The 14,979-nt window shown below is 52.8% G+C and overlaps 1 protein-coding gene across 5 annotated transcripts in view; it reads right to left on the bottom strand.

Annotated features, from left to right (window-relative positions):
• Positions 1-14,979, bottom strand: part of LOC138164907 (dedicator of cytokinesis protein 7-like) — a 324,437-nt gene that overhangs the window by 441 nt on the left and 309,017 nt on the right. For 2 of the 5 annotated variants that reach the window (XM_069092865.1, XM_069092861.1), the window contains 8 exons: positions 14,304-14,435; positions 13,001-13,015; positions 3,536-3,670; positions 2,488-2,577; positions 1,965-2,201; positions 1,570-1,713; positions 583-689; positions 190-357 (listed from right to left, as the gene is read on the bottom strand). In XM_069092865.1, the coding sequence (XP_068948966.1) occupies positions 190-357; positions 583-689; positions 1,570-1,713; positions 1,965-2,201; positions 2,488-2,577; positions 3,536-3,670; positions 13,001-13,015; positions 14,304-14,435 (1,028 nt within the window). Of the gene's footprint in view, positions 1-189; positions 358-582; positions 690-1,569; positions 1,714-1,964; positions 2,202-2,487; positions 2,578-3,535; positions 3,671-11,348; positions 11,730-13,000; positions 13,016-14,303; positions 14,436-14,979 lie in introns of those variants that run through there. The other 3 variants (XM_069092862.1, XM_069092863.1, XM_069092864.1) reach the window with 3 other exon arrangements.

Here is a 14,979-nt window from a genome sequence, read left to right as displayed (position 1 = left end):
CCAGGGGCCACCCCTGCCCGCATCCCTCCCAGTGGCTCTGTCTGGGCTGACACCTGCTAACTCAACACTGCGGGCGTGGCCGCTGTTTCCCAAGGAGAGTGTAAGCAGGGATGGCCCCCCCCCCCCCCCCCCCCCCGCCACCCCCCCCCCCCCCGCCCCCCACCCCCCCCGCGGCCCGCCCCACCCCACCTGTGGACCGCGCTGGGCAGGAGGGCCTTGTACAGCTGCGGGATCTTCCTGCTGATGAGCGGCTGCAGGGCCTCCTTGAGCCGGTGGTAGTTCCGCTCCAGCTCCCTCTGGTACTCCTTCTGGTCTGGCCCAATCAAACTCTTGTTCTTCCTCAGGGCATCCTCACACCTGCGAGACAAGACTGTCAGGGCGGGCAGGCGGGCAGGCCGGGGTCTGCTCTGGCCTCACTGGGACGCTAGGGCTCAGCACGCAGACCGTCTAGACTTGCATTCACACCGGCCACACAGACACAGCTTGGGGCCCTGCCAGTCGCAGGAGGGCCCGGGCAGGGAGCGCGCCCACCTAGCCGAACGTCCAGCCCTGCCGACTTCTGGGGAAAGACCTGCCAAGTACCTTTTGGTAAAATCTTTGAAGCAAAGACGGAGCTTGTTGTGGTGTCTGAAGAGCTTGGGGTCATGGGGTATTTCAGACAGGAAAACCTGGGCGACCTCCAAGGGTCCCTGCAAAAGAAAGAGCCCCTGAGTGAGGGCAGGTGGGGCCCAAAAGGCCCGGCCGCCTCTGCCCTTCCCAAACTGCCGGCCGCCTGCTGTGACTGCCTTACAGGGACTGCAGGACAGAATCAAACAGGGCTCCATTTCCCAGCATCCGCTTGGGGCCTGGCCATACCTGGGGGCAGGGCCTGTACTGCCTAGCTGGGGTGGATGGGGGGGTCACCTCTGTTCGGGATAACAGGCAGGAGCTCCCTGCTCCAACGCCCCATATGCCTTTGCATCAGTGTTGTATCTGCTGGTCCATGGGCCTGTAGTTTCTATTTACTAGAGTCGGGGTGGGGAACCTGCGGCCTCAAGGTCACACATGGCCTCCCCGGTCCTTCAGGGCAGGCTTTTGCCGGAGTCCAAGTTTTACAGAACAGATCCTTTTATGAAGCCGATTTGTTCTGCTGGGCTCAGAGTGGCACACAACGCTACAGTTTTCAGTCAATTCACAAGTATGGCTCAGAGCGAATGGAGAGGCAGGCCCTTGGTGGCAGGGGAAGACCACCCGTGCATAGTGCCACCAAGGGACCAGGGAAAACTGGAGCCTGGGCATCATCAGAGAAAATAGGGAAGGGTGGGCTGGCCACACAGTGAGAGAGAAGGGCCAACGGACGGGCAGGCCCCATTTGGGGAAGCCCCAGAGTGATGGGCAGGCATCCCTGGGCAAGGGTTGTCCAGTACGGGCAGGTGAAGGTGGCTGCAATCTGTATCTCTGCAAGGGTTGCCCAGTGATGGCCTCAATCCATTTGGACATTTTTAAGTGCTTCCGCCTAAAAAGATCACTGCCAAGCAGTTGTGCTCCAGGCGACGCCAAGCAGCACAGCTTTTCCTCATGTGGCCTTACCTGGTTCACGGTGGTGCCTACGGACCCTTGGAGGACCATTTGGAGCATCTTGGGGTCTGCTGGGTCCTGGTGCGTGGCAAAGGCCAGCTCCTGGGTCTTCTTCTGCATGTCTTCAATAGCAACCTCAATGGGTGTCAGTATGATCTAAGAGAAACAGCATCCATCAGACTAGCACAGAGCCAGTGAAGGAATTTCATTAAAATGAATGAATTAATGAAGTTAATGGAAATTAATGCATTTCTATCCAAGAGGTCCAGCCTCGTCCTTTATTTCTAAACCGTGGTTACGCCTCTAGGCAAAAAGCACCTGTTGGCTGAGGGCTGGCAAGGAGGGGCACAGCCAGCCCTGTCTCTTCGTCTTCCAAAACCTGCCCCCTGCCTGGCCACCAGCCTCACCTCCTCCTTGTGAATGACGTTGATCCTGGTCTTAATGTACGGAAAGGCGTGGGATGTGGTGAGGACGGTCTTGCGTTTGAACTGCTCATGAAGCTCCCCGTGGGCACGGCCATCTAACGTGAAGGGGGTGCAGTACAGGAAACGTCGAAGATTATAGTTTTTATCAAAGTATGTGATTCTGTCCTTCATTTCATATGTGTCAAAGTATGGTTCCACATAGGTGATCTGGATGTACGCCTAAGAGAAGAGAGACCTCCTTAGTTACTTCAATGCCATGCGTGTCCTCACCAATCTGACTTCTCCCAAAGAAGACAGGGCAGGGGTGGCTAGGTGGCACAGTGAATAGAGCACTGGCCCTGGAGTCAGGAGGACCTGAGTTCAAATCTAGCCTCAGACACTTAACACTTACTAGCCGTGTGACCTTGGGCAAGTCTCTTAACCCCAATTGCCCTCAAAAAAAAAAAAAGTCAGGGTGCATCTCCAAGGTGTCATTATGGTTCATGGCTACCCACCATCACTGTACCTTATTTGGATCTAATTTGCACTTGTCCACAGGGTTAGAATCTTTGATTACTTCGACTACATCCTCTCCAAATCTTTCTCCATAAAACCCCTAAAATCAAGAGAAAAAATTTCACATGAAGGCTCCATTTCACACAAAATTAAAAGGTGAAAAAAGCACTGTTGTGAAGAGAGCTTAGAGACACGAGCATTTTGACAGCTTTAATGTGTAAAATGGTCATGTGAATAATTTTTAAAAATCATGTTTCACATGCCAACAAAACAAACCCTGAAACTTAACACTGACTGTTCAAATTCCCAAATTTTCTTTTTTGCCAGTTTATAAAAAGCAAAAGAACACAAGCATATGCATTTAGAAAATATACATACAGTCTTCAATGCAGACTTTCAAGAAAACCAAACAATAAGGGAACAGGAAGGAAGGGTAGGTCACATTTAATTTCTTTGATACCTAAGGTCTGATTTTTATTGGCTCAGAAAGATAGAGATCATATAAAGTATAGTAAAAATTTGAAAGGGGATATTAGCCAAATACTGACTGCTGATGAGTCAACAAAGGTCAAAATGTGCAGGTCAGATTTTTCCCAGGTGAGCTGCTCTCTGGGTAAGCCAAGGGCTTTCAATGGTTTGCTGGCTGATTTCAAGTTAGGGAGTATGACTCTGGGAACTATGGGCATCTAACAGAAAGGGCACTGCTCCAGTAACTGGCAGAATTGGGTTCTGATCCAATTTAATTTCTCTGCTCTTCATTACCTGTTATCTATAAAATACAGGTAATACACACCCCTGAGGGGCACAGAAATAACCGTGTGGGAAACTGGTTTGAATATCTTCTGACAAATGGAATTAGTGTGATTAGTTGGTATTCTAAATGGCGCTAAAATGCGCCTGAGGAAAGCCATGAAGGGGCTCCCAGGCACCCTGACCTCTGAGCCGCAGCTTGGCCATTTGCCAGCACTGGTTTATTAAGATAAAATCCAGGCGGGACACTCAGGATGGCAACAAGAGACTAGCAGGAACACCACCAGCCAAAGCATGTGAGCACTCACCTCCAGTCTGTGCGAGATCTCGGCGAGCTTGGTTATCGCCGGCTCTTTATACACGAACTCCTGCTCATCCAAGTCCCCAAACTTGGTCCCATAAAAACCCACACGGAAATAGGTTCCGAACATCCGCTTGCCATCCTAGGTGAAGACAGCGCGTACATCTCAACACCGAAGCTATTCTACGCGGTACATTACACCCACACCGCAGCTAACGGGCTTCTATTCACAAAATACATCAGTGCAAGTTTACAAGATGGAAAATTCTACAGGCCAAGTGACTTGGTAATTTTTTTTAATATTAAGAAAGGATTTAAAATAGAGAACAACATAATATTCTGCCCAAACTGCTCAATGACCACGCGATAAGCGTTTTTAAGGCATTAGCACGCGGGGCACAGATCACATGGGAATGCCATTCCTTTCTAGCTGAAGGTGCCTCTCATGTAGGCGTCACAGCAATGACATCAGTCTATAAAACAACAGTGACGCGTGTGTTTCTTACACCATCTGTCTTAGACAATACCAAGAGCCCTTTGGAGAGCCTCTCTGCCCACAAAAATGGGCTTGGAAGAGGAATGTGAGGCCAAAAGGCCAATAAGAAAATCACATTCTAAGGGAAAGTTGGTTTAATTTTCTAAAGACCAAAAACTATCCAATGTGTGCAACCCCCACAAGTTTATTTAGGAAGAAACTTTGACAAGTTCACTTTTATTCTCACAAAAACCATGGAAAATCCAAAATGCAGTCAGTCAAAAAAATAAGGATTGAAGGGCTTTGTGCCCCCCCCAGGAACACCTCCCCGCTTCAGCTGCACTGGAAGGGATTTGGGCTAATATGCCTACGGAGACACCTGCTAACTGTGTGGACGTGGAATCCACATCTCACTCTCATACTCTCATTCTTATTCTCCAAAGACCAGGTTGGAGGGTCATGAAAAATGGCACACAATATAAGGGATGTGGAGAAGATGTGGAACCCCAACTAACGGTCTGCAGGGCACCTTCCACTGGCCTCACGACCTCAGAGGGGGCCGGAATCATGGCGCCTCTTCAAACCTGGGGTTCTCAACCTGGAGTCCATGGCTAGGCTTATGGACATTCCATGAACTTGAATGGGGGGAGATAATATCTTTATATTCACTGAAATCTAGCATTTCTTTCAATTGTAAGTGAAAACATGCACACACTCATTATTCTGAAAAGGGGCTCTAGGTTTCAGTGGACTGCCAAAGGAGGCCAGGGTACACACTGTTCCAGGCCAATATGGACCTGACCAGGAGAGCCCTTTAACACACCCTGGATGAGGCATTACACAGTTTTTACATGAAGACATTGATTCTGGAGGACGCCACCAGTCACAAAGGCAGCCCACCCCTTCTACCTTTGGACAGCTTGGCTGCCGGCAGCCAAGGCCTGCCTGCCTCTCTGCCAGTGCTGCTGGGCTTAGTTCTGAGATCAGGAAGAACCAGGCTGGACCAGAAGCTGTCTTGGAAAGCCCTTGACCTGTGCTGTTTAATACTTCAGGTAAATGCCTGGAGAGCTGAGTGTGAAGTTGTACTGACCCATGCTAACATCTTCCTCCTGGGATGGTTCCTTTTGGGCTCTGTGTCCCCTGCTCAGAGGCTTGGTGCACACGTGTGGAACTGACTGCAATCTTAACATTTCCTACTGCAAAGGGGTGGTGAACTCAAATAAAATACATAAACACCTACCCTGCTTTACTATGGATAGAAACATCTCTCTGGGTCTAATGGAACTAATTATAAACTAGAAATCAACTGACTTTCCTGGTTAAAAAAACAAAAAACATCTGCTAACAGTATTGGCATTTCAAAATCTAAGAGATATTCAAGGAGTCACCTAAAAACCTCTTCCATGGGACAGCTAGGTGGTGCAGTGAATAGAGCACTGGCCCTGGAGTCAGGAGGACCTGAGTTCAAATCTGGCCTCAGACACTTGACACTTACTAGCCATGTGACTTTGGGCAAGTCACTTAACCCCAACTGCCCTCCAAAAAGCAAAAAAACCAAACAAACAAACCCCAAACCCCTTCTATTCTCATATACATGCATAGAAAACACACACACACACATACACCTACTACAAGCACACATATGTACAGCAGCTCTTTTTGTACAGCAAACAGCTGGAAGCTGAGGGGATGCCCATTACTTGGGAATGACTGAACCCAAAGCATGGCATGTGACCATAACAGAATATAACTGTATTATATACAATGAAGAAAAGGACAGTTTTAGAGAAAACCTGAGAAGATTTGCATGAACCAATGCAGAAGGAAGTAGGGAGAACCAAGAAAACGATGAACTTCATACCATCAACACGGTAACGAAGAAAAACGTAAAAGACTGAAGACCTTGAATCGATATAATGAACAATCAAGACTCCAAAGCATCAGCGATAAAGAAAGCTGCCCCCTGCTGACAATGAACTAACACCCAGAATGAGACGTGTGTTTGGACGCGGCCAGCGGAGGGATGGCTGTGTCTGACTGTGCTCACTCGTTAGGAGTTTTGCTTTTTATTTCAAGGGGAAATGGGATGGAAAGGACAATCAGTGTTTGATAATGGGGAAAAAAACCTAATCAAACACAAAAAAAATGACTTGCACAATCTAAACGAGGAGGAGAAAAACTCTCCTTCCCTTCAGGTCGAATCAAAGTCATTCAAAACATTAACTAAAAATTAGGAGTTGACAACGGCCATAGAGACCGTCTGGCGCCATGACATCGGAGTGTCTTCATCAGCATCCCTGAGCACTTCAGCAGGCATTCTTAGGAGCCCACGAGCCGGACACTGCAGATGATAAGACACAAACAAATCTCATGGTGACATGCTGCGGGGGAGGCAAGACCCACATAGAATGGCGGTGGCTTTTCAGTTACGTCTAATTCTTGGCGACTCCACTTGGTTTTCTTGGCAGACACTGGAGGGGTTGGCCATTTCCTTCTCGAGTTCATTCTGCAGATGAGGAAACTGAGGCAGACGGGGGAAAGGTCCAAAGACCTGCCCAGGGTGGCACAGCTAGCAAGTGTCTGAGGCTGGATGTGCACTCAGGTCTCCCTGACTCTGAGCCCATGCTCTAATTACTGTACCACCTGGCTGCCTAATACAAAATATAGGCCAGGCAATTTTTGGCTGGAGGAAGCACAAGAAAGGTCTGGTGAAGGCCCTTGAGATAAAGGAGGCATCAAAGGAGACAGGTAGGGAAAGAGAGTCTGCCAGGGATTCTTCACACCAACCACTGAGGGACCCAACTGAGAATCTTGCTGAGTTCTGGCTGTCTGGCTTCCCACCACTCAGCCCTGGGGTCTCAGTTCTGCTCCCTAGAGCCCCAAACAAGAAACTGAACCTTTCTACACAACATCACACGGTCCTTCAAATGTCCAAAGAACGCGCCTCTGTCTCCGCTTTGTCTCTCTAGGAACGTGATTATACACGTATAGCCTTGTTAAATACAGGGCTGCTATGGCTCTCCAGGACCAGGCCTCACACACCAGGACTTCCAGAACCCTCACCCTCCTGGGTTTAATTCCCTGCACAGGCTTTAGCCTTTTAGAGTCCTCTTTAAACTGTGGTTCCTGACTAACCAGTCTGTCAGTTAACTAAACAATGTCACTGTAGTCTGGCTTTCCTTTCTGAAGACCTGCAACAACACAGGTGATGTCATAACTCGCCTCTGAGCTGGACTGAAGGGGGCACAGCCATACAGAGTCATCAGTCCCTCTCTTCCAGTCATCGAAGTCCAGCAGCAGGACAAAAGTCAGGATGACTGGACACAGAGGATGACTTTGGTGTCTTCTGTCTGAACGATCTCTAAGCACTCCATTGCACTGTGGCCGTTGGAACAAATTGTTCTCGTCTGCCCATTCCTCCTGGGAAAAAAGTCCTCACCCGACTGGGGCAGACACCACCACTCCCTTTCTGACTCCCTCCCCTCTCGCCGTCGGCGAGTCCCTGGGGCTGGATGTCAGGGCCTCTCACCCTCCTTCCACAGGCCTGTCCTAGCGGGGGGCTAGGCAGGCTGCTCCCTCTTCCTATCCACACACAACGTCCTGTCTGGGGCTGGAGGTTTCAAGCCCAAGCACAGGACATAGCCCTTGCCCTCCTGCATCATATGACAATGCCCCAGTGCTGTCTGCCTGGAGCTGGGTGTCTGTCAGGGCCTTGGGGAGGCTGAGGAAGCCCCAGCGCTCACAGGGTGTTGGGCAGTGCCCTAGGAGCTGGGTAATGGACAGCTGGTTTTGGGGTTTGGGTGTCCTCGATCATGGAGACAGCTGCAGGTGCTTCATGTCTGTCCACCTCCAGGGGCCCACACAACTCCGAAGTCTCTACTTTTCTTTATCACAGAATTAAAGACGAATTGGTCACTTCCACTATATGCCAGCTGCCCGGGGTCCTCATCGGTGAGCACCAGGTCCAGGCTCCTCCTCCAAGCTCCAGCCCCTTTCCTTGGGCACCAGCCTCTGATGCTGCTTGGCTGGGCCCTTGTGTGAGTTGGGACCCCCCTGGACCTCTGTGGGGCAATCCCCCCATGAAAGGACATCTGTCTTCTTCAGTAACACTCCTCTGGTCTTCTGCTGGCTAAGGGTCCACTCTCCCTGTACATGAGCACGGATGGGAAGCCCACAGGGAGACATCCTGCACTTTCCCCTCATCTTTCCCACACAATCCCAAGCACCGTCCTCTCTCCCTGACTCAGCTTCTAAAGACAAGAAGAAAGACACAATCCTTTGAAAAAATTGCTTTTGATGTTTCTGTGAGCTCGCTCCTGCTTCAGGCTTGATGATATGGTTCTTACTGTCCCCATTTTACAGATGAGAAAAGTGACTGGCCCATGGTCACATAGGTAGAAGGTGCCTGAGGTCAGGACACAGACTTGGGTCTTTCTGAGAACCTCCCAGGTACCACGCACAGTGTGGTTGAAGGCCACACAAAGCTTCTGTGCCAGAGGAAGAGATGGGAGGAAGTTCTGTGAAGACAGGTCAATGTACCGATGGGGGCAGATGGAGGAAGGGGAAATCCTGGGCCAAAGAAGGAGGAAGGATGGCAGATGATGCCCCCCCCAAGGAGGCGGCTCGGCTCCTCTCTGCCCTCCCCTCCTCGGATTGTCCACCCCTGGAGGGCAGGGGCTGTGCAGGACACAGTGGGGAGGCTGGTGGGACATTTACTTAGGGATCATAGCCTGGTGGCCACATCAGGATGGCCGAGGGGCTGCTTTGAGCCGACAGGGCCGTTTTGTTCTGGGGGCATCACATCCCATCATCTTCAAGGATGAAAGGACTCAACAAGGTGGGAGGCAGGAGCAGAGGAATCCAGCTGGAGGGTCTGACTCTCCTTGAGTCCCTGCTCCCCCCAGAGGGGCTGCGCATCTGGAGGAAGGGCTCGGCCCAGCCAGGGCTCCTGCAGGCACAGAGAGGGGCAAAGCTCGCACACAGAAAGCCGGTCCTGTGGTCAGAATGGCCTGGCCCCCGGGCCTCAGTGGGACCCTGAGCCAGATGTGAGGCAGAGCCCCAGGGCACTCTCTGAGGCTACATGGCGATGCCTGATATTGGCAGAGGAAGTCTGCTCAGTGGGAGGCAAGCATGTGGGATTGGACTCAGGAAGATCCAAGTTCAAATCCAGCCTCAGACACTGACTACCTGTGGGACCTGGGAAATAGCTGGAAACAGCCAGCATTGTTGTGGTGCTTACTGGTGCTAAGCACTCTGCGATTATTAATCCACTGGATCCTCACGCCAAGCCTGGAGCTCTTTCCCAATGCCCCCAAGCTGCTGAAGCTCTGTCTGCTCTGGCTCCTTAACAACAGCACTGGCAAAAGGGTCCAGGAGGCAGATGTGCCTTGAGCCCACACTGGGCATCCAGCAGGCCCCACCCAAGTGCTCACTCCCTTCCCTAGGCCAGAAAAGTTGCAGGTGTGGCTCACGCCGTTTCTGTGTTCTGTAGCTCTCTGCTCCCATCCCGGGACACGAAGGAGGGAAGTGCAGCCCATGGCAGCTCAGCTCCTAGGGACTGAGAGCATGGAGGCCAGGCGGGCTGTACCGCGGGGAGCCCAAGCAGGGCTATGCTAGGGCCAGATCTGACCGGGCGGGGGAGCAGGCTCTTGCATGGCCAGGCTGAGCGGCCACTCCTCAGAAAACAGTGACCTGTGTGTCAAGGCTTGACTGACAGCTTGGCAGACTCGTCCAGACTTAAGCAAGTGCTAATTAGGCCTGAGAGTCTGTGAGCATCATTTTCAGGACTGCCCACAGGTAAACGTCCCAGTGGCCCAGGCTTGTTCCACAAACAGGGCTTGAACTCTACAGGGGTGGGGGACGGTTCAGGGCCAGGGCCTGATCAGGACTGACGTGGAGGCTGTGCCTCAAGGTCTAAGGCACCAGGGCCCAGGCTGTGTCAGTCACTGCTGAGGGGGGCCAGGCTCAGGACCCCTCAGGAATGCTGGCAGGAGTCCAGGCCCGAGGGGAACCACAGTTCACCACAAACATTTCTGGGAGAATGAAGAAGTAGCTTTCCTCTAAAACATGGAATGGGAATTGAATTGTGTTTCTGTCTTTGACTCTGAACGCTGCCAGACCAGCCAGTGAGAGGCACCAGCTGACTAGGGCACCTGTGCCACACAGACACGGATCATGGGCTTCCTAAGAAACAAATCAGCCCAGGCCAGAGCAAGGCATTGCCTAAGGCTCACTGGTCTCACTGCTGCAGCCTGGGCTTCCAAGGCCACTCTCCTGGGCCAACAGGGAAGACAAGGGCCAGGGGGACCTCAGGACTGTCACTGACCACCAGGGAGCTCCAGAAGTCAATGATATAAGCCCCACTCTGCAAAGGATAAGGTGGCCTAGACGTGTGGAGGTGACTCCACATGCAGGAAGGCCTTCTCCTCGAGGGAGACAAGACTCCACAGAGGCTGGGCCCTCCCACCAGGGAGGTGCTGCTGCCAAAGTCATTCTTATAACAGGGCAGCGGGTGGCAGCACTTTGGGACAGGGAGACTCAGGTCACAGAGTAAAACAGGAGAGAGAATCGGGATTCTCGAGAATGACAACACTGGAAAAAAAGGATCTTTCAGACACATCACAGTGGAGATGGGCCTCCTAGCTTGTCTGCAAGATTCAGGGGTCCCTCGTCATCTGAATCTGAAGCTAACGTCACTCTCCTAACACCGCTGCAGCATATCAGCAGGAAGGCCAGGCACCATCCTTCCCGGTCCAGTATGACAGGGAGAGGGCTGGCCGTCTCTCAGGACCCTCACTCTATGGTCAGTCCCACTCTCTCCCTTGACCACCTCCTGGACCGAGCAGTCACCAACCCAGGCCCCTGCCTTCTGCACAAGTGAGGGCATTCTCTTCAAAGAAATACATACTCTTTTCCCAAGAAATGAGAAAAAAGTGTCTGGCTGAATGTCTGCTGTCCACATTTAGGTGTTGCGCTCTCTAAAAATTGGAGGTTAATTTGAAAATCTGGACATGGTCTTATCTACCAGTCACAGGAGAAAGACACAAACCTCTGTACATATCCCACTAGAAAATCAGTCCAGTTCACATTAACAACTGAAAAAAAAAATCACACTGGCAAACACATCACACACATGCCATGGTTGTCCACACTGAACTTCAGAAAAAACTCAAATGCCTCGGAAGCTCATGTCTTTGAAACAAAGGCAACAAATGCAGGCAACAAGAAAAGGCGCGGTTAAAATGCATTTTCTTTTCTATTATTTTGAGGAAAATAATAGGGCTCAGAGGAGAGAGGATGAAGGTGAAGACTGCGTAGCCAGTACAGATTTGGAGGAGCAGATCGCAGCCATCGCGATTCCCGGAGAGCTCAGGATTGGTTATTATGCACAGGAAACACCGTTCTGAACTGCGAGGAGTCAAGTCTTAAGAGTTATCTCGGATACATGAACACACAGAGCCAAAAAGCTTTGCCAACTCAAAAAGCGATTTGTACCAATTCAAGGAGGACGATGGGGAATGAGCAGAGGGGGCGGCTCCAGCCCCCTCCCGGAGCCAGCGCTCAGCTCACGCTGGCCTATCTGGATGCTAGAACGACTCTCACTGGAGGTCAATCCAGGGAGCGAATCTGGTTGAGTTTTTGGCAACGGATTGGCATAGCTCTTTGATAAAATGGAATCACTGGGGCTTCCACAGAGTCAAAAAGAAAAATATTCACAAAGTACGAACTTACCACAACAGACAATAGTAAAAGTGGGGAGGAGGGTCAGCAACCAGGGGCAAGAGAAGAGAAAACAGAAAGTATTTTAATTAGGAAAAATCCAAAACAAATAAGCAGCAAATGGTAGCAAATAAACTTAAAAATGCAAGCATCCATTAAAGTACTCATGAAGCAGAAGACAAGCATGCAGAGAGCTTGGGAGCTGCAAAGCTAGCGGTGCAGCACAGGCGGGCAGCGCAGTGGACAGGACAGGACCACGAGGACGGAGGCGTCTGAGCATGCAGGGACACGCAGTGAGCGCTCTAGCTAATGACAAGGAGTGACGCCAGGGGTCGATTTAGCATCAGGCCGCGGCCACAGCGGCGGCTCAGAGGCTCTCCGGGCCCTCTCCCAGATCTAAGGTAGCTGCTAACGCCGAGTGCTCTCGGGGAGAGACACCAGAGGAAGCCTCCGACTGAGGGGACGCCCGGGACCTCACCCACAACTCGGCCACTTCATATGGAAGAAACATAGATGGGAGGCACTGGGGAGGACACCTCTGTAGGCAGCGGAAGCTCTCCGCGTGATCAGGGCCACGCTGCAGGAAACTCTTCAGCTGCCTCGTCCTAAACCTGGGTGCGTTCGAGTAACGGGAAGAGCACATAGCCCCGTCTCTGACTCCCCATTTTAAGTGGCGTCTGAAACACTGTGCTGTAACTGAACTCCTTTAAAGGGCTAGCTTCCCTACAGAATCTAGAGTGAGTTTTATTGACATGTGGCTTTTCAGTCACCGCGACAGTGAGTAAGGTCACACTGGGCTACGCCCCTGGGCCCTGTCCTGCCACTGAGGTGTCCAGAAGCCGGGGAGAGTCAGGGGGCCCTGTATGTCACCCACTCTCCCCAGGACCAGGCTCAGCGTGGCTGCTTGGGGTCTGGGGCCTCTGAACAACGTCCATAAATCGACCTCTGGGGGGGGGGCACCACATGGCCTTAACCAAAGAAGATATTCTGTGCCGGACGACAGGAAACGTTTGGAAGATGCAAACAGATGAGGGGGTGGCACGGGGCTCATTCGCCAGGGATCTCATTAGTGACACATCTCGTTCTCCATGCACGGCCTTGACCGCCCTTGGGTCAGGGTCCACAGTGGACGGTGCTCTGAACAACGTCTTTGGTTAATGAATGAGGTCAAGAGCAGACAGCAACACAGGGCCCACAGCTAGCACATGTGGGCCAAGCACGGGCATGAGGAATCGGGTCAATCTAGGAGCGGCTTTACCTCGCTAAGGTGGTACCTACCTCCCAGCCCGTGCTCTGTGTGATAAAAAGCAGAAAAGGCACGTCACAGACAAGCCAGCCTGGGGTCCGGGCCAAGTCAGCCACAAGCGTCAGGAACCACACAGACCGTCTGGCATCTCCCTCCCCAAGCACCCCCAGGGCCTCCTTTCAGCCACTGCGGCTCTCCCTGTCTCCCTCCTCTACCGACGGGAGAGCCGGGGGGGGGGGGGGGGGGGGGGGGGGGGGGGGGGGCCCCCCCCCCCCCCCGCCGCCGCCCCCCCCCCCCCCCCCCCCCCCCCCCCCCCCCCCTCCCCCCCCGCGGCCCCCCCCCCCCCCCCCCCCCCCCCGGGGGGGGAGGGGGGGGGGGGGGGGGGAGGGGGAGGGCAAGCCTGGGGTCCCACCCGGCCAGCTGTGGCCACTTTGAGTTTCCAGCCACCTGCCTCTCATTCAGATCACCGCCCCGTTCAACTGTGTCTTACATGAAGCTATGAAAGTTTCTTAGGAACACAGTGTGGTGCCCACGACTGGGACGGCATCATTTGCACATGGGCCAGCTCGGACCCGGGGCCTGCTCTGGGGCGGGTCTGTGTCTCACCACAAGGGGTTCTGGCTCAGCCTTCCAGGCTGGGCTGATTATCAGGGGAACTCCCCAGCCCCCCAGCAGAGACAGGATTGAGCTGGCCAATCACGGGGCAGGATCAGCACTGGGCAGGGACCCCCAAGAGGAAGCCCATAAGGAGCAGCAGGGGAGTGGAGGTCAGGAGGGCCGGGATGCTCTGGCCAAGTTCTGGGAGTGGCCCCTGCCTTGTCTGTGGGGACCCTCCCAGGGCTTGTGGAGGGCTTCAGGAGCTGCTCTGGGCTCAAGGCCCCAGCCCTTGGGGACTGCCTAGGTTATCTATCACGTACTTGCACAGAAGCAAGCAAAGGACCATTGGAATACTGACACCCTAAAAAAATAAAAGCTCCTCAGCGTTCGTTTAAACTGGGAAAAGCCCGAGTGAGCTTTTCACATCGCTCCGTGAGAAACTCGACTGAACACAGAAAGCTGGATTTTTTAGCAGGCATATGGCAAACCAGGCAATTTGCAATTAAAGCCCCAAGCTATTAAAAATGGTGTAAAGGCCCAGGAGTTTTTCCAGTCCCCACCCTGTGGCTGTGGCTCCAGTGGGCTCTCAGGGCTGAATACTGGACCGGAGAATGAGCTGGGCTCTGGCCCCAGCCCAGGCCTCTGAAATCGGCCGGGGGCCCTGGAGGGGTGCACAGCCCTGCTGCTGCCCTCAAACGTTCCCCTCTGCTCACGGCATGGCGGGCGTGGCGCCCTCACCTGATGGACGATCTTGCTGAATGCCTCTTGGAGTTTACCATGAATGACGGACAGCTTCTTTGCGTCCCGATTCGCTTCATGAATAGGAATGAGCACTTTGTAAACCTCGTTAACTGCTTCGTACATGCCCGCCTGAAGAGCAACAAGACAAAGGCTGGTCAGGGCGCCACATGCACCTGACGAGAAGGAAATGGAAACAAACGCATGCGGTCGACAGGGTCCGGCCACCCACAATCTAACGCGGCCCACGAGTACCGGACACGGCGACGCGGGTACCACGGCAGAGCCTCGCCGAGAGCCGGCTGGACTCCTGTGAGCCAGGCTTCACCAGGTGCTCAGAAAGGAGTCTGCCCGCATGGGAAACATGCACCCGAGTCTGGGATGCACCTTGTGCCCCCAGAGAGGACGTCTACGGGACGTTCTGTGGACGTTCGACCCGGGATTGTGTCAAGGTGCACGTGGGTGTGTGTTTTTGTGTGAGAGCGTGTGTGAGCATGTGTGTGTGTATGAGCATGTATGAGTGTGAGCATGTGTGTATGAGTGTGAGCATGTATGAGTGTGAGCATGTGTGAGTGTGAGTATGTGTGTATGAACATGTATGAGTGTGAGCATGAGTGTGTGTATGAGCATGTATGAGTGTGAGCATGTGTGTATGAGCATGTATGAGTGTGAGCAT

This window comes from Petaurus breviceps, unplaced genomic scaffold, assembly GCF_028583685.1.
Source record: "Petaurus breviceps papuanus isolate PSGF00001 unplaced genomic scaffold, PetGlider_PUasm1.0 207, whole genome shotgun sequence".
Taxonomy (NCBI): domain Eukaryota; kingdom Metazoa; phylum Chordata; class Mammalia; order Diprotodontia; family Petauridae; genus Petaurus; species Petaurus breviceps.
The sequence above is the reverse complement of the archived record's forward strand: the minus strand, read 5'-3'. Positions and strand labels throughout refer to the sequence as shown.